The sequence below is a fragment of the Photinus pyralis genome, unplaced genomic scaffold (assembly GCF_008802855.1).
Source record: "Photinus pyralis isolate 1611_PpyrPB1 unplaced genomic scaffold, Ppyr1.3 Ppyr1.4_LG3a, whole genome shotgun sequence".
Taxonomy (NCBI): Eukaryota; Metazoa; Arthropoda; class Insecta; order Coleoptera; family Lampyridae; genus Photinus; species Photinus pyralis.
In genome coordinates, this window is record NW_022170509.1 from 3,163,534 (window position 1) to 3,185,888 (window position 22,355).

General features: G+C 34.8%; 2 protein-coding genes across 10 annotated transcripts in view; both read left to right on the forward strand.

Annotated features, from left to right (window-relative positions):
- The window catches only part of LOC116165865 (synaptic vesicle glycoprotein 2B-like), a 43,097-nt gene extending 31,076 nt beyond the window's left edge, over nt 1-12,021 (forward strand). For 8 of the 9 annotated variants that reach the window (XM_031480595.1, XM_031480592.1, XM_031480593.1 and 5 more), the window contains exons 2-6: nt 9,763-10,387; nt 10,439-10,984; nt 11,034-11,296; nt 11,342-11,501; nt 11,555-12,021. In XM_031480595.1, the coding sequence (XP_031336455.1) occupies nt 9,870-10,387; nt 10,439-10,984; nt 11,034-11,296; nt 11,342-11,501; nt 11,555-11,738 (1,671 nt within the window). In that variant the 5' untranslated portion in view covers nt 9,763-9,869 and the 3' untranslated portion in view covers nt 11,739-12,021. Of the gene's footprint in view, nt 1-6,910; nt 7,279-9,762; nt 10,388-10,438; nt 10,985-11,033; nt 11,297-11,341; nt 11,502-11,554 lie in introns of those variants that run through there. The other variant, XM_031480589.1, reaches the window with a different exon arrangement.
- Nucleotides 12,022-19,116: 7,095 nt separating this feature from the next.
- On the forward strand, nt 19,117-21,503 carry LOC116166034 (dual specificity mitogen-activated protein kinase kinase dSOR1). The gene is made up of 5 exons (XM_031480857.1): nt 19,117-19,349; nt 19,398-20,031; nt 20,358-20,684; nt 20,730-20,824; nt 20,893-21,503. Exons 1-5 carry the CDS (start codon nt 19,252-19,254, stop codon nt 20,909-20,911), a joined length of 1,173 nt encoding a protein of 390 aa, XP_031336717.1. The 5' UTR covers nt 19,117-19,251; the 3' UTR covers nt 20,912-21,503.
- The last annotated feature ends 852 nt before the right edge of the window (nt 21,504-22,355 follow it).

Sequence of the window (22,355 nt, forward strand, 5' to 3'; positions counted from 1 at the left end):
TCTGAAAATAAACTCGCGGGATGTTTGAAAACCTATGTAGAATATATTGAGAATGTACATCGAATATTAGCGAACTGCCGAGAGAGGGTATTGTGGGTGACAACAGAATTAGTAAGGAACCTTTCGATTTTTGGAAATAGTTAATAGGGAGGGATTACGAATTAATGCTTATACTACTGCCTGCTTTAAAATTGTTTCCAGTTTTGGAATGTATTAGAAACTATATAACTAATGTGTACCTTTGAATTGTTTAATTTCGGGTCTAAATGATAGTGAGTTTTGGGGTAAATTTGACGAATTGGCTACTTAGAACTTTTGTGAGTGCAATTAGGATAGTAAGGTTTGGCGATGTTTGATGCTTAGACGGTTCATAACTAAACGATTTGTATGCGGATAGTTCATACTCAGAACGAACCATTCATACCCAAAATTATTCATGGTTTCATAATCATATTATTATGCTATAGAATCTCAGATTGAACTTTTATTCACACAACAAAAGATTTCCGGAATTTCTTCTAGTACTATTCCTACACATCTCACATTTCACCGCAATTCCTTCATAAAATTGTACACCAATATTTCCATTGTGGATTATCTATCGACTCTAGATAGGGTTTAGTGACATTATCTTTAAATCAAACGCAAAATTTTATACGCACTAGAAGCACGTTTTTTGAAAAAAAGTAGCGCTAATATATTCACTTTGGCTGTAGCACTATATTATTGGACAAATTTATCAATTCTACAGTGCCAACTTCCCGGAGACCTCGCGAATACAAGTGGGACTACCATCTAAATTTCGTTAAAATTGTTCCATAAATAAGAAAGTTGCATTTCTGCGCATGCGCAACACGATTTTTGCGCATGCATTTTGTTTGCTTTTATGAGAGGGACCTACCATCCAATTTTCGTTAAAATTGCTCCATAAATAAGAAAGTTGAATGTTGCACATGCGCAACTCGATTTTTTGCGCATGCATTTTGTTTTCTTTTATTAGGAGGACCTACCATCCAAATTTCGTTTTAATTGTTCCATAAATAAGAAAATTGCATTTCTGCGCATGCGCAACACGATTTTTGCGCATGAATTTTGTTTGCTTTTATTAAAGGGACTTACCATAGAAATTTCGTTTAAATTGCTTCAGAAACAAGATCGTTGCGTTTTGCACATATGCAACACAATTTTTTGACTTTGACAATTTTTTTCTCCGTTTTTTGATAATATAACCCGGCCCAATTTTTTGTAGGTTGTACACAGGAAAATAAGGTCTTCCAAATAATAGAATAAAAATTTTAGGTTGCTATTTGAAAAAAAAAGTTCGATGCCGTTACGGCGCTCCAAAATTTCATTTCAAAAATCCGTTTTTCTGTTCGGTATGCCTAAAACATATAATATACAAAATTTCAACAAAATCCGTCGAGCCGTTTTCTCAGAAAATTGCCAACAAACGTACGTACGTACATACAGACGGAAAAAAATGTTATTCTTTAAAAGTTGCTTAAAATGGTCTAAAATGGTCTAACTAAAACTATCGCAATAGCTACCTAGCACATGCTAGGAAGCTAAAAATGGTTTTGTTTCCACTTTGACCATGAATACTCCTTTTTCAAAAAGCTTTCAGATAACTCGGAAACGGAACACCGAAACACAAAGTTTGAATTCCCCAAAATGGCGGCGTAAGGGACAAAAAACTGTTTAATACACTCCCAATCAAATCCAAACCAATGGATGGTAAAAAAGTGTGGGTATAGGTACGTTAATCCATGATTCAACCTCATGTAACACGCCGATAATGTTCACGAAAAAATTTTCCCCAATTCCGTACACCAACGATTTTATCCGTCTAACATTTCCATTAGGCATAATCACTACCAAATTTTTGTTTTGAATAATCGAATGTGCCGGCCCTTCATGATACGTCACTCTCGCCGAGAATTTTACTCTAATATTTAATATAACCGACTTTGGGAATTTTAACTAAATTCGTCCCAATAATCCCATCCTCGCTTTGAGCGAATGGTCCACCCTATGAGAGAGTCCCCCTCTAAAGTACTTTGTGAGCCTGTTTGTTCAATAACTTATTATTATACTTCTAGTGGAGTCAAACCGATTCATCCGTCTAACAGGGTCAATTTGAAATTTTTCGTATAACCATTGAATAATAAATCTTTCAATGATATAACATAACAATATTATTTAGAAGCTTATTTGTTATTAAGGCTAAACTGTTTTGAACAAAGTAGAAAGCGGAATATAAATGATAATGAACTCTATTCTCCCATACTTAATATTGTCATCATAAGTATTAGGGATGCAGTGAATGTAGGTACAGCTAATTAATTTGTGAGAAGCATTTATTGCAATATCATACACATCCTCAATTGCACTTAAAATCACCCTCAAACAACATTCAACTACATGTTATATGACGTATAATAAACAATACAGTTGCCTAGCTACATATTTATTTCATTGTGTTTGTGCAACTCTCATTTATTAGATTCTGCGTGTATTCCCCATTCGAACAGTAATCATGCCTACAATTAGTTGCCTTAATTTACTGTCAAAAAGATGCGAATTGTTTTGTTATGTAAAAGTACGATACTCTCATCCTGTTCGCCAAAAAATAGTTCACATCGTCTAGTTCATGTGACAATTGGCTTTGTTACCAAACGTCCTTAGATCAATTTTTTATTTATTATAATTTACAGTTCGATAATTGCTCTTAGTGTTCCGCTTTCATATAGTGTGTTCGTGTTGTGTTGTGTGTTATGCTTGTGTGGATCCTACGTTCCTGAGGATATGGTAATTAGCTAAATAATATTGAAGGAATTGTTAATTTGCGCAAACTTACCATCCAATCAGTGTTTGTATACCTAAGCTAGTATGAGTATTCGGGTAATGCCATTTATTACACGGTATCACATATTCACGCTATTTTTCCTAATGGGAAACAATTTATTCACTTAAATAAAGAATGGGAAAGTGTTAAAGGAAACTTCCCTCCTCAAAGCTTAATGTAGCTAGGAACACGTGACACAGTTCGTATGAAAATGATTCCACGTTAACATTTATATCAAAGAACAATTTATGGACAATGAATACAGTAAAAATTATTTTAAAGAAATATTTAATTCTTGCGTGGAGAAGACACAAGCTTGAAATTTTGTGTTGCTTCTATGTCATTAAGAAAATGGTCATTTGCATCTGTTTTTAATTTCTCTACTCCACCCAAGACATTATTTCTGATACTGATCTAGCACTAGAAAAACTATATCTAATTGGTGGGTAGGTTTTCATGAAATTGTGGCGATTCCGTTGTTATTTAATTAACAGTTAAATTGTGAAGGCTGTACCACTCAGGGGCGGACGGGCTAGTATAAATGTCAACTGATGGGGCGCCAAAATGTTACACTGGACAATGGGTCTTCCTATCTTTTCAGTACAGTTTTCCGTAACAAGAAAATCTTCGTTTAGGTCAGGGAAAGACAGGCTAGAAACTTTATTACGTATACGGACAATGTATACTGTGGTTACGTATAGTTGTATAATTGAAATCATTAAAGTAATTGGAAAGTGCATTATAGAGTATGGTAAAAGAAACGAGGACCTCCTATCGTGAATGAACCCGGGCACCATGGTAATTTCTTGGAACCAGTTTTATTGTTAAAAAAATTCGACCCATTTAATACTACTCAAAACATTAGAGACTACTTCTGTAGAACTAAATGTTAACCCGTGAATCCCCATTTCAGAAAATGGGCCGGTAAATATTTTCCCTAGGTCGCTTAAAGGCTACCAGTCCGTCTCATCCATCAACAACGTATATTTTTGGTGACTGTTTTTCGAGACACAAATTACCCATTGCCCTTTCAGCCGGGTGGACTTTGGTGGCCGCGGCAGGCGCTCTCTCGATATTTTCGTCAGACAATGCAATGCACATATTGTGGATCTTTTGGATTCAAAGTATATAGAGAAGGACTGTTAGTCAGTTGTTTAATTAACAGTACGGATGACGTAAAAACCTGCCAGGGCAAACCAAACCAGAGCTGTCACAAATCGTTTAAAAAACGATTTAAATCAAAGATCAAAGATGCATTTCATTTTAACAAATGATTTAAATCAAAGATACTTTTGTCAATAAGAAAGTATTTAGATAATAAATCATTTTGAGATTTAAATATTTTTTGTGATTTAAATCTTTTTAGAAAGTATTTAAGATACTTTCAATGTATTTAATTCATTCAAAAAGGTTTAAATCTAATTTTGTTAATTTAAATCACGTATAAAGATTTAAATAATGTAATGATGTAATGATTTAAATCTTTTCCGATGATTTAATCGTTTTGTGACAAAAGGTTTGTAAAGGATTTAAATTCAATAAAACTGATTGGTCTGATGATCTTGCTCGAAACCCATTCATCAATATACTTACCATTTCTACCGTATTTTATTGTTATTATTTATTAAATTAAAATATGTACCTATTTTTTTGCGAAAGAACTTTTAAAAAACCGAGACATCGTCAATCTCAGTAGGTATACTCGATTTTGTAATAAATACATATAAACGTCTACCGAAATCAAACCCGGGTTAATTAGCTTAGTCAGGTTGAAATAAATCAAGAGAATTTGTTAGTATGTATTAATTAAATCGTCTCTAAAAGATTTAAATCACTCGGAAACGATTTAAATCTTTTCGAAAGTATTTAAATCTTTTCGAAAGTATTTAAATCTTTTTAAAAGATTTAAATCATTTTTTAAGTTCAAAATCAAAGATAGTTTTCATGAAGATTTAAATCTTAAATCAAAAATCATTTTCCGTAAAAAGATTTAAGATCAAATGATTTAAATCGAAAAAAGTATTTAAATCATAAAAAAGATTTAAATCTTATTAAAAGTGACAGCTCTGAACCAAACATATAATAGAAAAGTAAACATTGTACTTTTTATCAGTTTATGATATTTCCTTAAAACACCGCGCTTAGCACATTTCATGGTGTCATCTTTTTACAGATCGCAAACTGCAAAAAAGTATTTGCATTCACCAACACACATTATGAATTTAATATGTGGCACCAATTACAAAAATCGAAAAATGTGTGGACTTTGTTCTTTGTTTATCTCCGAAGCCAGGTTTTGTATATACTGGAGAACCCTCTTCATTGTAAACTGGTTCCTAGATGGTAGAATATCGTAGATATGCCAATAAAAACGATATTGTTACGGGTATTACTTGTGTTAGGCTAATGTTTTCAACAAAATTACAATAGCTGCACCTTATTTTGATTCTCTAACGAATTTTGTAGGTAATATTGTATTTGGGGCAACATTTTCGGGACTTCATTGCAATGCGGTAACGCCAAAGGGCTTTAAATAGTTAGGTGCCTACTGAAATATATTTAAGGGAATAGAGGTAACATTTGCAATGTTTATTAATATTACCAGCACGTGTTACTCGCTTTTGTACGTTACGGCATTGAATAAAAATAGTGTTTTTATTCAATGGTTACGGTTAGGTCGTCCTACTCAGTCCTGCTCATCACACAATCCTTACAAAAGTAACTGTTAAAACCAATTTTGTGTTTCTTCGTTTTACTTGTTTGCTCTAGGCGAGGCTTAAATAAAGGGTATCTTATTTTGGTAGATTGTTTGATAGGTATTTACTTTGCAAAAAAACGAAAAAATTCCGAGTTCCGCGTAAATACATAATTTTAAAACAAATTTCAGCTACAATTATGGTTGACTTAACAACAAATATAAAGAAACAAAAGATTTTGAGATATTGCAACGTTTTATGAGGTGCATAACAGGACCCTTGGTGATTCCTACGCTAAATCTACATAATTATTTTCAGAAGTCGTATGTAAAAGTATTTTACAATTAATTATTTTATAAAGAGTGTGTACAGCAAATTTTTCTGCTCTGTTGAGTTTACATAATGCAGATTTTAAACATAAACTTTTAATTCGTTATCATTCATGTTTCATGCCCCATGTTGTCAATTTGAATAAAATGTTGAATGTTTGGGGATAAAGCTCACAATAAAAAAGTTTGGACGCTTAGTTTCTTTAGTTGAAATGTTATGGAGTAATCGACATCGCAACCAGAATTTTTTAAATTAAACAATAAAATTGTGCAAAACTAAGTAATTAGATTGATTTCCATATTTTGTTTAACTAGATGCAAATGATATGACATTTATTTCTGAGAAATTAACGGAAACGGAGTCCTTATATAGATACTATTACACTTTTTGCGTTATGACTATTTACCTACTAAAATTGAAATTAGTGACCAGTTTGGATGATTTATTTTGATTAATTATTAGGCGTTATAATACCCCAGGGCAACTTTCACCTATCGGTGAGATAGGATAATTTGCTATAGGCAAATTTATTGAGAATACGTAAAAAAAGTAGGTCGTAAGAATTTCCGATTTTTTTGTTATATTTTTGAGATCCACGGCATATTGAAAAAGGTGGGATTTAGATGGTCTCAAGCACGTGAAACATTAAACTTCATTTTAGCGGTCTGAAAGAGAAGGTTAAGAAAGATAATTAACCGTATAATATCTTGTGTCATCATTGGAGTGAATTAGTTTGAATATGTAAATAATTATAAATTAATTATACTGCAATTTAAAGCTGAACGTCGCTAGAATTATCTCAAAAATTAGTCAACAAGACATTGTTTGGTTGATGAGATAAGTTATACCAACTTGTGGCACTTTTTGCAAAACTACGCCATTTATACGATGATCCTCTCTTAATTAGCCTCTGAAGGATTTATTCAACGGTTGGATGGCTTATTTAATTAGTAATATATAATCAAAATTTGATTAGCCTTTTTATTCAAAATAGTAAAACGAAAAGTTAGTAAGTAATTTGTCGTTTAGTTGTTTGTTGATTTCCTTGAAGCTTATAAATTAAAATCTTGACCGACACCCCCATACCGGCTATCACTAATGACGTTGTAAAGAAACCAAGCAACCAGTCAGAATCATAAGTTTAAGAGTACTACACTCGTTTTAATCTCAAGTAAACGGAAGGTGATAATTAACGGTGCCGTTCCCGCGGAGTTTAAAATTGCTCTATACATAAGTGCAGTACGTGCCAAGTGGTGTTTTAGTTGATTGTTATTAAATATCCCCGAATAATGAACAGGATGTTTAACAAAATCTTTAATCGATCATCTATGAGTTTTTCAGTGACTTTAACTAAAATTATTCTTTAATATTAGTTAATTGTGTATTCTAGTTCCAGTTGTATTAACCGTAAGTAACCAGCAAAATTCTTCAGTCATAAGACCATGTATTCATAAACTATATTAAATGATCTGGCCCGGAATACTAGGTAGTAATGACTTTTTAAGTAAATGATAAGTACACCTATGGGGCATCTTCCAAGCGATATCATAAAGTTGTTATTTTCCAAAATGTTCGAAGGAGTAACTACACCAAATCTTTAAACATTGATGCTTTTTCGCCTATTTGTATATAGCTTCGTTTGGTGACCAATATCCTACCCTAATTTTTCATTTCAACGTCGGAGGACGAGGGCAATCGGGAGGGTTCATGAAAAATATGTTACGAAACGTGTGAGTTTCAGTATCATAGTTTGCCAATGTTTATTTAACTTGGTCAAATGAGCTACTTTCTCCTATTTAAGATAAGACAACGTTTGAAAACACGTATTTGCATTCGCTAGTTGTAAATTACCCAAATTCTACAGACGTTTCCACCGTGTGCCAAACACAGACAAATTAGAAGCTGACTAAATGATACAAAGCGTCATGGTCATTTAAAAGCTTGAAAGCGTCTCTAATAATGGGAATATGTTTATTTTTACTATGAAATAGACGATTTGTTAGATTTTTTGTACTATGAATAGGCAATTAGATAGTTAGTGCTTTGCAACTATTTGTGTAACTTGAAGGTCTAAGAAACAGGTTGTTGGAAATCTTTTGCGTTCAGCAGTTAGAGGAATGAAATAAACAAATTTATGTAAATGAGCGTGTAATTTAATTGGATTTAGTGGACTAAATGTGGCAAATACAAAACGGTTGTAAAAAATTGGGCCAAGTTGATTTAAACTTGTTATGGTTTGTTTTTCGAACTTTGTAAAAATGTAATGCTTTTTTCTCAAAGTAATTATTTATTCGCAAATTTCTGTTATACCTATGGCAGCTTATTTGTTGTCCCAATTAATTGTATTGTCCAGTATGCTAATTGAAAAAAAGAAAGAAAATAATTAAATTAACCCTTAAAAAATGGGCAAAACAAAGTACCCATCATTTATAATTACTTATATTTGTCCTGGCTGAAGGTCATTATGACGGGTATATTAGCGAACAATACCGGCAGATTGATGAGCACTTAAATAATTAAGTTAAATGTTGTGCTGGCACATGGACAATGGATCTGACAGCTAGTAAAATTTTCGTTGATATATGTGCTCTGGTATAAATTAACTGATTTCTAAATCGAAATCACTCAGATTACTTTGCGATCTATTTGATTTTGAAATTCCGGATCATTACAATTACTCATTATTCAAAATTTCATTCCCAATGGTTTTCAACTAGAGTATTTCATTTACGTCGCGTTTGTCTTGGCATGAGAAGAATAAGACAATAATCGGCACGTTTCTGTACAATTATCCCCTTAAAACCACAAATAAGAAAATTGACCGGATTTATTAATACTTATTCTCAAACGAAAAATTGCGAAGGAATTTCTGTTGCTTAAATATGACCTCAAGTAAAATGACCTACGGATTTAAAATGTTTATACCCTACAAGTTTGCCTTGCGATACAAAAAACCCATAGATGGAAAGAAACATTGTGAAATTCAAGATCACGTTAATCATCAATGAGATTCATAAACTAAATAATTGCCAGACAATCACTTATTTTTCAATCAGCCTTGCATTTGTTGAATTCGTACCTCGGTAAACATTACATACTATTATAGGCACTCAAACTGGCAGTAATATATTTAGAGGTAAAAACACGCTTTTTATATTGACCCAGAAATGTCGCATAAGAATCACCCTTGAAATATCAGAATGTACCTATAAAACAAGGCCAATTAACAAATCAGACTTATTCAGCAGCACGCACTTCCGACTTCCCATTCAACAAAATGCCCTTGCATTATGGGGGTGTTCTTCTATGAAGACCTTGTATTCAAGAGGATTCACTAGGTTTGCGTAACCTTCAGTTAAGTAGGTACATTAAGCTTTTGGTGTTCATGACCTCCATTTGATTAGCTGTATTAGGTACCTACTCAATCCTATAGTACTTTTAATATCAGTTACGTATCTCGTGCCATTTTCGTAACTTCTTTAAACAAATTTAAGTAAAATATTGTTACAGCTTGCTTTATCTCTACGTACGTCCAAGTAAAGTACATTTATCACAAAAAGATTGCTATAAACTAGTTGTATAGCAGTTACAATTTTTATAAACGAAACACGTTCATGAAACAATAATTAAATGCTATTATTGTGAACGCTGGTCGCAGAAAATTAACATTGACCCACGTTTCTAGTAACTAACTAAATTTACAAAACTTGTGAAATAAATCTTCGCTTGGGCAGATATAAAACAAGGGTAGTTTGGATGATCGTTGTGCGATTTACCTAAATACCTTAGTACGATTATTTATAAATGTTAAATTATGTTCCGAGTAATACATATATGAGCTTGTCCGTGAAACATATTTCCAACTTCCTAATATATTTTTACTTGTTGTAGAGCTTTCCACTACAGTTCAGCCCGCTGCCCCCAATAGACAGAGCTCCAAAGACCGATTTGTAAACATACTTGGTGAAGAATCCAATAACAAGGATAGTCATCATAGAATGGTAGAAGGTGATCCATCGAATAAGAATAAAGCAGACTCCGATGTAAAGGGTGAACGCGTTCCAAACGGTTGCGGATCTAAGGATCTTGAGCTCATTCCGTTCGGTCGGAAAGATCCGGGAAAGGTATCGGGGGATCTTGAAAAGGGAGTTAGCGAAAAGGCCGACTTTGAGAGTGCTATAGAACTAACTGGGTATGGAAAGTTTCATTATATGCTGTTAGCAGTATGTGGGTTTGTGAGCACATCCGAGGAGATGGACGTCATTTCGATGTCGTTCATCTTACCGTCGGCGCAATGCGATCTAGAGCTCAATACCTACTCCAAAGGATGGTTGAATTCGATCATCTTTATTGGCATGATGGCTGGAGCATATGCATGGGGTTCTGTAGCAGATGCTTTGGGGCGTAGGAAAGTTCTTATCGCCATATCGGTTATGAACGCTCTTTGCATTGTAGCTTCGAGTTTTAGCCAAAGCTATGAGCTTTTCATGCTATTTCGATTTTTGAACGGAGCAGCGTACGTAGTATCCTTTAATTAATTTAAGTAGTTTCAGATCTTGTGTTACAGGTTAGGGGGCAGCGGGCCAGTAATATGGTCGTACTTTGCAGAATTTCAACCGAAAGCCAAACGCGGATCGATGTTGTCCTTCATGGCCGCTTTTTGGACGTTAGGAAATCTTTTTGTAGCTGGATTAGCGTGGTTGATCATTCCAACTGGAATAGGATACACATCTCAAGTCTTTATTTATAATTCTTGGCGCATCTTTCTACTCATTTGTTCAGTTCCATCATTTGTAGTAGCGGTACTTTTGTATTTCTTACCCGAAAGTCCCAAATTTCTTTTATCACGTGGACGAGCCGACGAAGCTCTAGATATCTTCAAAAAAATATACAAAGTCAATACAGGAAAAGATGAAAATGAATATCCAGTGAAGCATCTAGTAGTAGAACAAGACGTTATTAAATCAATCACAAGTTCCGATAAGCCTGCGACAAAAAATAAGTACAAGAACATGATGTCGGACATCCTCTCAAACAGCAAACAATTATTTGTCAGCCCCATTCTAAAATTTACGCTCATTTCCATTACGATCAATTTTACTTTTCATATTGGGTAAGAGTAACCACCGACCTGTGAATAAGGAATAAGTTGTCGTTTGTAGGTACTATGGTTTAATGATGTGGTTCCCTGAGTTATTTAATCGTTTTGATGAGTATGCCCGTCAGTATCCGGACAAGACCGCCGACGTTTGTGCTGTAACCAAGTATGTGACTGCGTCAGGAAGTCAGCAGGATGGAAAAGTATGCTCAGACAAAATAGAAAGCGCCGTTTTCATGGAATCCCTTATAACTGTAGCATCAGCGTTACCAAGCAATATAATTGCGGTTTTGGGTATGGACCGCTTGGGAAGGAAATTTTTCTTAGGTATAATGAATTTGTCTCGAACGTGATTTAGAATTTTTATTTCAGTATTCAGTACATTAACGTCGGGAATTTGCGCAGCATGTATGTACTTGGTTTATAACAAGATGCAGAATTTAGCAGTCTCTGCAGTTTTCAGTGGAGTGATTTCTTGTGGAAACGCCGCTCTGGATTGTTTAATTACAGAAATCTTTCCAACCAACCTCAGGTAGGTGCATTACGCAATCTGTTAGCTTTTAATTACCTTTTATATAATTTTAGGGCTACGGGAGTCGCTATTTCTATGGTTGCAGCACGGTTAGGGGGTATTATTGGAAACATTGTGATAGCTACTTTATTAGACCTATACTGCCCCGCTCCAACTTTCATTGTAGCAGCTTTGCTAATTGGAGGGGGGCTTCTTTGTTTAACCTTACCTAATACAACAAGAGAACCCTTGTCATGATAAGAAATTAAGGTGTTTTCCACTATCACGCATTCATTGGTTCATTTTTTACTATTTTTCATGACCAAAATCATTCTTCCTAATTTAACGGCGACAGCTTAGTGTCGAGCTGTAGATACGATCGTTTAATAAGTAATATTACTTATTAGGTGGTATGATGTTCAGTAGGTAGCTATAAAGACTATGTTATTACCTCTAGACAACTTTGTATTTTAATTACTTATGCATATAGTTTTAATTATGTTATACAATGATTAATAAAACAAATTATATAACTGGCTAATTACTATATGTTTACAAATAAATTAAAGGATTTTCCCTGGTACCTGCATTTCCCACCGGTAAATAGGGTGATTAATGCCAATTAACGCAAAGATTTCAAAGTAAACAAAGCAATTTAAAATCCACCAGTGCCAATTAAATTATGGATCTATGTTAAATATACCGAAAATTATAATTAATATACCGTGTGGATTAGCGCTACAGGTACGTTCTATTCGTCCTCCAACGAAGCAATAATATCCATTTAAACAACGAATCTGTTGTGATGAAATGGGTTACCGTTTTTTAAAGCCATGACACGATCATTTTCAGTACTACATGTAAAAAATGATATTTCTGGCACAAAGATTGTAGAATACCAATCAGAATTCATGTTTCTACGATTCTCTAAGGTTACCATTACCAAATGGACAGAAGAGATGGATCATTTGCTTCCAAACAATGTGTGAACGAACAATTTTTGTTGATTGCTTCCCATTTAGGGCCCCTAATCACGTATTTGTTGAATATGTAATCTAGACATATCATCCCTTAAATATTGTCAAAGGGATTGATAGCAGCATTCTCAATTTGCATGGGAATAAACAGATACAAATGGACGGACAGCCATACAAAACTATAAAGGATCTGAGTATCCTTAATAATCGTCTCCCTTATGCAAAAGATATGGAAGATCGCAAGTTCAATTTAGGGTAGCCGGGTAATTTCTATTTACGTATTTAATGGATAAGTAATCTAGACATACCATTCTTTAACGATCTCCAATAAAACAGATTTGTATAGGAATAACTTTTAAATGTCGTTTCCTTAAGCAAAAGAAATGAGAAATCCAAGTTTGGAGTACCTAACCGGGCAATGTATAGTCACATATTTATTGAATACGTAATCCGAGACCAATTTCGAAAGAAAATTCAAAGGGCTGTAACTTTTGAACTAGTAGCCCAGTCTTGGAACTGTTTGAAATTATGGATTCTACAGGCCACATTCTATAAGAAAAATTTTTTTTCCGGGTCGATCTGAGACAATTTTTTTGAGGGCCAATTCGTACTTTTTCGATCAGACTTCTCAATAAAAAGTTATAGACTAGAAAAGAAACCAATTTCATGTATTTCTTAGATACGTCTACACATATCATCCCTTATGTGTCGTTCCTTTGAGTCTAGGTGAATTGCAACACCAATTTAATGGTAGCTAGGCAACCTTTATTCAGGTACTTGTTGGATGCGCAACTTTCACATACCATCCCTTCAATACCGTCAATAAAATCAGTAGATGTATTCTCGATTTATTTGGGAATAATTTGTAAATGTGGTCGCTTTCTAAGGCAAAGGTTATGAGGGGGTTGCAAGTCAAACTTAAGGTTAGCCTGATAATGTTTGTTCACGTATTTCCTGGGTACGTTATCTATACACATATTGCCGCTTAAATACAGTAAATAAGATCGATAGATGGAAATGCTCCTGAAGAGCTTTGTTTGATCTCAAACTGCCATGGCGCTACTGATTTTCTTAAAGGCGCCACTTTTAGTCATCCAGTTTCTTGGTTTCAAAGTTCAATAAATTAAAAGCTGTAGTAAGCATGGATTCGTAATTTACAAAAACCTAAATAGACTTTATCTCTAAAATAATTAGCGAAGCCAATAATCAGAAATGAATAAAATACTATTGAAATTCCTATGGTGCGATTGTTCATGTCACCACCCGGTACATCTTCCCTTAAACATATTTAATAAGATTGGTCGAAGCATTCTCAATTTGCATATGGATGACTTTAAAGGTAATCGTTTTTCTTATGCAAAGGTTATGGAGGGTTGCAAGTTCAATTTACGGGTAACCAGTCAATGTTTATCCACGTACTTGTGGGATACGTAAAAGCATGCGTTACCCCTTAAAATAAGGGATAATATGTGTAGAATGCGTATTAAGAAATATGTGAATAAAGATTGACGGACTACACTTTAATTGAACTTGTAAATCCCCCATAACTTTTTCATATAATAAAGACTGTATTTTTACAAACTGTTTCCATACAAATCCAAAACGAATTCATCGATTTCATTGACGATATTTATGAGATGATATGTGTAGATTGCGTATCCAACAAATACACTACACTTACCCCCCCCCCCCCCAAGCTGTTGCCTATAATGAAAACAACTTCCTTTATAAATTATATCTATACAAATTGAGACTGCATCTATCAACTTTATTGACGCTACCCCACTTACACATACGTAAATAAAAATAGTGGACTATCCCAAGATTTGACTTACAACCCCAATATAACTTTTACCTAGGAAGACGATTACATTTAAAAATTACACCCATACAAATCGAATATGCATTAATCGATTTTATTACGATATTTAAGGGGGGATATGTGCGTACACATCCAACGCGTACTGTTCCTGAATGCATATATCGATCTTATTGACTTTACCTAAGGGACGATATGTGTACCTTACGTACCCAAGAAATACGTGAACCAGGTTACTCTCAAGTTTGACTTGCAACCCCCCTCATAACCTTTGCCTTAGAAACCGACCACATTTAGGAATTATTCCCAAATAAATCGCTTAAACTAACTTATTGATGGTATTTAAGGGCTGATATGTGAAGACTGCGCATCCAACAAGTACGTGAATAAAGGTTACCTGATGGCTACCCTTAAATTGGAACGCATTTATCAATTTTATAAACAACATTTAAAGGAGGGTATGTGTAGATTACGTATCCAAAAAATACTTGAATAAAAATTGCCTGGCTACCCTTAAATTGGACTTTCAATCCTCCATAACTTTTGCTTAATACGACTACATATACATGTAAAAACCATTCCCATGCAAATTAATAATGGATCTATTGATTTTATAGACTATATTTAGGGGATGATATGTGTAGATTACGTGTCCCACATATAGGTGAATAAAAATGGTCGGCTACACCTAAATTTTAACTTGCACCCCAATAAAACTGCATTTACATAAAAATCGAGTATGCATATATCGATTTACGACTTTATTACGATATGTGTTTACGGATCCAACAAGTACGTGAATTAAGATTGCCTGGTTACCCATAAATTGAACTTGCAACCCTCCATATCTTTTCCATAAGAGAAAACGACTACTACCTTTAAAAACTATTCCCATAAAGATTGTGAATGTATATCTATCAGTTTTATTGACAATGAGGATGGCACGTGTAGATTACCTATGCAACAAATACATAAAGATTTTCTTCCTACCCATCAATTTGTGGCAATCGCCACAATTTTTGCCTAAGAAAAACGATTACCTTTAAAAGTTATCCCCGTACAAATTAAGAATATGCTTCTATCAATCTTATTAAAGATATTTAAGGGATGATATATGTTTATTTTATGTAACTACATATCTAACAACTACGTGAATAAAAATTGCGTGGCTAACCGTAAATTGAACTTACAACCCTAAAAACTATTCCCATACAAATTAAGAACGTATGTATTAATGTTATTGATTATGTTCAGAGGATGATTTGTGTAGACCAGGCATATCACACTCATTTATCATTACTCAAACTGCCTATTTTAGGTATTTTTACGTAGAATCCAGTGACGTTAAAAAATTTGGATAACCGTTTTTGAGCTTTGACCCAAACTTGATATTTTCTAAATGCAACACCCTTTCTTTTTCGTTGTACATTGACGTATCATCCTATACTTTTCTATCATTATTTTTATTTCATATTTTATCAAAATTTTGAAATGACGTGTTTCTACCGTCAGCAATTTTTACTGATTGGCCTTAGTTATACTTATAATGGATACAATAAACAACAAAAAATCTCCATGAATCCTACAAGACGGACAATTTTTATTCACGTATTTGTTGCATAGGTAAGTATGTACCCACCTAATCTGCACGTGTTATCCTCATCGTCACTAAAATTGATAGATACAATCGTTTCTTTTATGCAAAACATGTTGAGGGTTGCCATTTCAATTTACGGGTAACCAGACAATCACGTACTTGTTGGATGCGTAAACACAGGTTACCGCTTAAATATCGTATAACGTCAATACATACTAATTCGATTTATATATGGGTATAATTTTTAAATCCAGTTATGTTGCAAGTAAAATGTAGGGGTATCCGACTATTTTTATTTACGATTTACGTATTTGTGGGATAAGCAATCTAAACATTTCATCCCCTAAATATAGTCTACAAAATTAATAGATGCATTATTGGTTTGTATGAGAATGGTTTTTGAATGGAGGTAGTCGTTTTATTAGGCAACAGTTATGGAGGGTTGACACTTTGACAGTTCAATTTAAGGGTAGCCGAGCAATTTTTATTAACGTACCTAAGTATTTACGTAATCTACACATGCTATTCTTTAAGAATCGTTTATAAAATTGATAGATGGGTTCTCGGTTTGTATGAAAATAGTTTTTAAATGTTAGTTTCCTTAAATAAAATGTATAAACTGTATGGAGGTTGCGTCGTCCCTTAAATTTACAATCACTATAATTGATGGATGCAATGTTAATCTGTATGCGAGTACTGTTCAAAGGAAGTCGTTTTTCATAACCAAAATTTATGGAGAATTACAAAAGAAATTAAAGGGTAGCCACGCAATCTTTGGTTAAGTAGGTACTTGTTGGATACGCAATCTACACATATCAATGTCTTAAATACCGTTAATAAGGTAGTAGATGCATTCTCGATTTATTTGAGATTAATTGTGGTAGTTTTATAAGGCAAAGGGAGAAGGAGGAGGGGGTGCAAATACATTTTGTATACGATAATAGATGCATTTTCAATTTTTATATGGTATGTTGAATGATCGTTTCTCTGATGCAAAAGATTGGAGGGTTGCAAATTCAATTTAGGGGTAGCCGGGTAATGTATATTTACATAAACAATTAGATACGTAATCTACACATGTCATTCTTTAAATATCGTCAATAGAGATGCATTCTAGGGTTGTATTCGAATCATTGTTAAATGTAGTGGTTTTCTTAGGCAAAAGTTATGGCAGATTGGAAGTATAATTTAGGGGTAGCCGGGCAATGTAGTTGTTGGATGGGTATACACATTACATATCACCCTTAAATATATCGTTATCAAATCGATAGGATTCCGTAGTAGTATAGGGATAATGTTCTCTTAGACAAAAGTTTCGGAGGTTTCCATCAAGTTCAACTTAGGGGTAGCATAGCAAGATAATGTTTATCCACATATTTGTTAGATGCGTAATGTACGGATTGACATCCTGCATTATTGGGGGTATTTTCCTTATTTTATTTATGAACAGTATGCACCGTGGCACTGATCCATGGCGGACTGGGGAGAATAAGTGACCGCATTTGAAATGGACGTCATACTTTTAATTTTCTAGTTATCCGGATGAAAAGAGTAACAACTTGTAGGAAACGAACGGAAGTTTTATTATAATACAAAAGAAAAACAAATTATCAAGAAGACCAGCGGTTAAATGCCCTCTTTCATTAGTGCGACATTTCTGCAGTTGGTGTGTTGAAGCTCCGAAAAGTTTGCCGTTTATCCGCTCATTATTACGGCCCTTTCAGGGCGAATGAACGATGTTTGAGCACTCCAATGAGATATCGTAAGTAACTTCCCAAACAAGTCCATCTACATGCCACGGTCAACGACTCTTTCAAACATGATCCATCCTCTTTTTAGCGCATTTTTGCAAATTTATTTGTAAAAAGTAGGTAGCTTTTAAGGGCTACATGATGTGATGTGGGGTTGGCGACATCTGGACGTCATCCTCGAGCGTAGTTTACTAACGTGAAGGTTTTTCAGTATTTTCCTATCTTCACTATCGCCACTGGTTATAAACTGCTTTTTTTTGAGCCCCGAAAAAAAAATTGTCTCAGATCGACCCGGAAAAAAAAATTTCTTATAGAATGTGGTGGCCTGTAGAATCCGTAATTTCAAACAGTTCCAAGATTGGGCTACTAGTTCAAAAGTTACAGCCCTTTGAATTTTTTTTCGAAATTGGTTTCTAGTGTATAACTTTTAATTGAGAAGTCTAATCGAAAAGTACGAATTGTTTTGGATTCTATGCACCAAAATTAATAAGAAAAAGTGTTTTCCCGAGAAATTTTGGTGTAGTCGATTTTTGGTAAAAAAGGAAGGTTATAAACTGCTTTTTTTTGAGCCCCGAAAAAAAAATTGTCTCAGATCGACCCGGAAAAAAAAATTTCTTATAGAATGTGGCCTGTAGAATCCATAATTTCCAACAGTTCCAAGATTGGGCTAGTAGATCAAAAGTTACAGCCCTTTGAATTTTCTTTTGAAATTGGTTTCTAGTCCATAACTTTTGATTGAGGAGTCTAATCGAAAAAGTACGAAATGTTTTGGATTCTACCCACCAAAATTCATAAGAAAAAGTGTTTTCCCGAGAAATTTAAAGTAATCTCGAATCGCTGTCTCTCTTTCTCGTGGCGCCAATAGAAGCTTGAGCAATGAGAAGTGCCTCAAAAATGAAGTACTATCTTGTGGAAGGTTTTTAGCGAAATCCACCAAAATGTGGGTGTAATATAAGTATGCACCGAATAAGGAAATGTGGTAGCCTCCGACAAGATCTTCCTGATGGTGGAGTCTAATCTTCAAACGGGAATTGCGAGTGAACGGGACGTTGGAAGTGGGTACCAACAAAGGGAATGTGGTAGCCCCCGACACGATCTTACTTCGATCTTATCTTACTGATGGTGGAGTCAAATCTTCAAACGCGCATTGGAAGGGAACGGGACATCGGAAGTGGATACCGACAAAGAGAATATGGTAGCCCCCGACAAGATTTTACTGACTGTGGAGTCAAAACTTTAAACGCGAATTGCGGGTGCACGCGGAAAGTTGGAAGCGGGTACCGACAAAGTGAATGTAGTAGCCTTCGACAAGATCATTTATTGATGGTTGAGTCAAAAGTTGCTAATAGAATACTGATCTGCCACACAAAAATGCGCTGAAGTCCCTTCGATCTCACACGAGGCTTTGATAATTTTTCCGCAGGTATTGTTTTACCCTGTATTTGACATAATTTGGCAACCCTGGAGATTTGTTTTTTTATTAAGGGTGGGGTTCATTACTTGATGTTTGAGGTTAGTTTAATGAAAAACAAAAACTTGTCAATATTTAAAATTATAAACATTCCGTTTAAAGTGTAATCGATGATTAATTATTTAATAAATTAAGTTCTTAAAAAGGGATATAGAAATGTCGAAAAATAAGCTAAATTTAACTCTTCCCCCGGGTTCCATAGATCAAACTCCTTCTGTTACACCAACAAGTGTACCATTTCAGGAAGCCTCGGGGTAAGTAATTTGATCTACGCTTACCAATTCTCTATGAATTATTTTAAGGGCCAGTAATTTAGTTCGCAAATCCAGTATCGATAACCTAACCGCGCGCCTCGAAGAGCTGGATATGGACGACATGCAACGGAAACGGATTGAAGTGTTCCTATGTCAGAAAGAAAAAATTGGGGAGCTTAGCGAAGATGATTTTGAAAAGTTAGGCGAACTGGGATCTGGAAATGGCGGTGTCGTTATGAAAGTTCGTCACAAATCAAGTCGTCTTATAATGGCACGAAAATTAATTCACTTGGAAGTGAAACCGGCTATTAAAAAACAGATTATACGTGAACTAAAAGTTTTGCACGAGTGTAATTTTACGCACATCGTCGGGTTTTACGGCGCATTTTATAGTGACGGTGAAATTAGTATTTGTATGGAGTACATGGATGCCGGATCTTTAGATTTGATTTTAAAGAAAGCGGGCCGAATACCTGAAAATATTTTAGGCAAAATCACTTCGGCCGTTCTGAAAGGCCTAAGTTATTTACGTGATAAGCACGCCATAATGCATAGAGATGTAAAGCCCAGCAACATTTTGGTGAATAGTTGCGGTGATATTAAGATATGTGATTTTGGAGTTTCTGGTCAACTAATCGATTCTATGGCAAATTCGTTTGTTGGTACCAGAAGTTATATGTCTGTAAGTGTTTGTATAGCCACGATGTCAATGCTACAGATAGCTCATCCTATGTGAACAGTTGGCTAAGGTGATTTATGGAATTAAGTAGTCTTATAGTAGAATTCGCTTCCGTAGTAGTTTAGAATTAGACTGAAATTGTTTGGAATTAGTGTATAAGTTTTTAGGGCTCAGTGTGCCTCTCAATCTTGAGTCTCTTTAAAAATCAGTGTCACAAACTGCAAGAACAAATTTCGGTTTCTCGATTTTCCTATGTCATGAGCTATCTGTAGTACATTTGCATGTTGATTATAATAGCTTCCTAATGTAAAACTACTTCTTGGTTTTAGCCTGAACGACTGCAAGGGACACATTATTCAGTACAGAGTGATATTTGGTCCTTAGGTTTATCATTAGTAGAAATGGCCATTGGCATGTACCCAATTCCGCCACCCGACACCAAGACAATTTCTGCAATATTTGGATTACACGATGGGGATTCACCAAGTCATTCGAATGGCCCACGCCCTATGGCCATATTTGAATTATTAGATTATATTGTAAATGAACCACCACCGAAATTACCTTCGGGATTCTTTAGCTCCGAGTTTAAGGATTTTGTTGATCACTGTTTAAAGAAGCATCCAGATGAACGTGCCGATTTAAAAACTTTGATGGTAAAGTTACTCTTTGTGTCCATTATTTTATGATGTTCGTTTTAGAACCACGAATGGATCAGAAAGTCAGAGTCTGAAAATGTCGATATAGCCGGATGGGTTTGTCGAACAATGGAAATCGAACCAAATTCCAATCACAGGTCATAAATGTTTTCAAAAAGTAATACCTTTATACAATTTGTTAATATTTATTGCGCATTCATTTCAGGTTTAAGCAAGTATTTTAAACAGTGTCGAGAAAACTACAGAGAATTCCTTCAGAGTACCCGATTTTCCAGGCAAATAGTTGAGATTTATTTATGTGGAATACAAGATGCCTCATTTAAATGAAACATCAATTAATCTATATTGATCTTTTACTCAAATGATGCATCTGGTACCGTTTCTATTGTTACTTAATACTTCCCGTAACTGTTGATGTAATTTTATTAACAAGTTATTGAATTATATTAAAATTCGCGCTGTGTTTGTTTTTCACTACATCACATATTTCAATTTGTGTTCAAATCAGTAATTATATCGAGAATATAATAGGAAATAATGAGATAATGCTGTATCTTTAGGTTGTAAAATAGGTGTATCTCTTTAGTTTGAATTTCTTGACGTTTACTTAGACCTAGTGCTTGAATGAATGTATGTACCTCATTATGTTCTATTATACTGTATCTTATAATGCAAGGAATACTGTTAATGTATAAGCTGGGCACAACTAATCCATAGTAAAGTGCCACGTACTCTTAACTGTCGAACAAATAATATACGGTTTGCAGCTAGTGATGTTAAGTGAAAACTATATAAAATAAATGTATTTTATTGAAAGCACTTATTATTGCACCTGATATTTTCTTATTAGCTCCCTTGACAATTTGAGAACATTTGGAAAAAAAGGCGTTTTTGGTTTTTAAGTGGGTGGGATTTCAGCTGAGGCTGCTGTTCCAACCCAACCCAAACATAGATAGAACAATCTGTCGAATTGACAACTGGTATGTTGTTTGACTCTCTTGGATGAGGTCTGATCAGTATCTCCGCAAATGGTAAGGAGTAGCTAATATATTTATAGTCATCCCACTTTCACCCATGTCAATTGTCACAACATTTACGCAGTGAGCTACCGGAACAGAAATGTACCATTTAAAACCTGCTATTGTGCAAGTGCAGGCACTCCCAATGCACACTTTCTAGCATCAACATGATAAGAATTTGATTAAGAGTCGTGGGTGTTTGCGTCCTTCATTTCGGTGCCCTCCAGCCCCAGTGTGTAACCTCCACCTGTAACTACTTTTGTATCAGGTGGTCCTCCGGAACACATGGTGACCCTAAGCCACTGAAGATAGTACTAAGACGTTAACTTGATTTGCATATAATCCAGACATCCGTAAGACTATAAGAGTCCTGTCTTATACTGTCTGCACGGTGTTACAATCAGCCCCTGGGATTGGAGGGCGGCGCATCTATTCTATTCATGAGGGGAGCTTGTTTACCAGGCCCACTATACCTATCCCCTTTCTACAACCAGATTCAGAGCCTGTTCCTCTAAATAAAGTATAGGACACTGTTAAGCATAAGTTGCTTATCACCCTCCGCGGTTATAGATAACTGTCGCCAAGAAGCTGATGTCTGTCTCTGATCAAATAAGCGTCACGGCGACAGACCACATGTTGTTAGTTTCAG

Excerpts from the sequence above, each read along its gene's own strand:
- LOC116166034 (XM_031480857.1), top strand. The coding sequence starts at position 19,252 with ATGTCGAAAAATAAGCTAAATTTAACTCTTCCCCCGGGTTCCATAGAT. Across the intron at positions 19,350-19,397 it reads CCATTTCAGGAAGCCTCGGG|GGCCAGTAATTTAGTTCGCA; the intron begins GTAAGTAATTTG and ends AATTATTTTAAG. Across the intron at positions 20,685-20,729 it reads CCGATTTAAAAACTTTGATG|AACCACGAATGGATCAGAAA; the intron begins GTAAAGTTACTC and ends TGTTCGTTTTAG.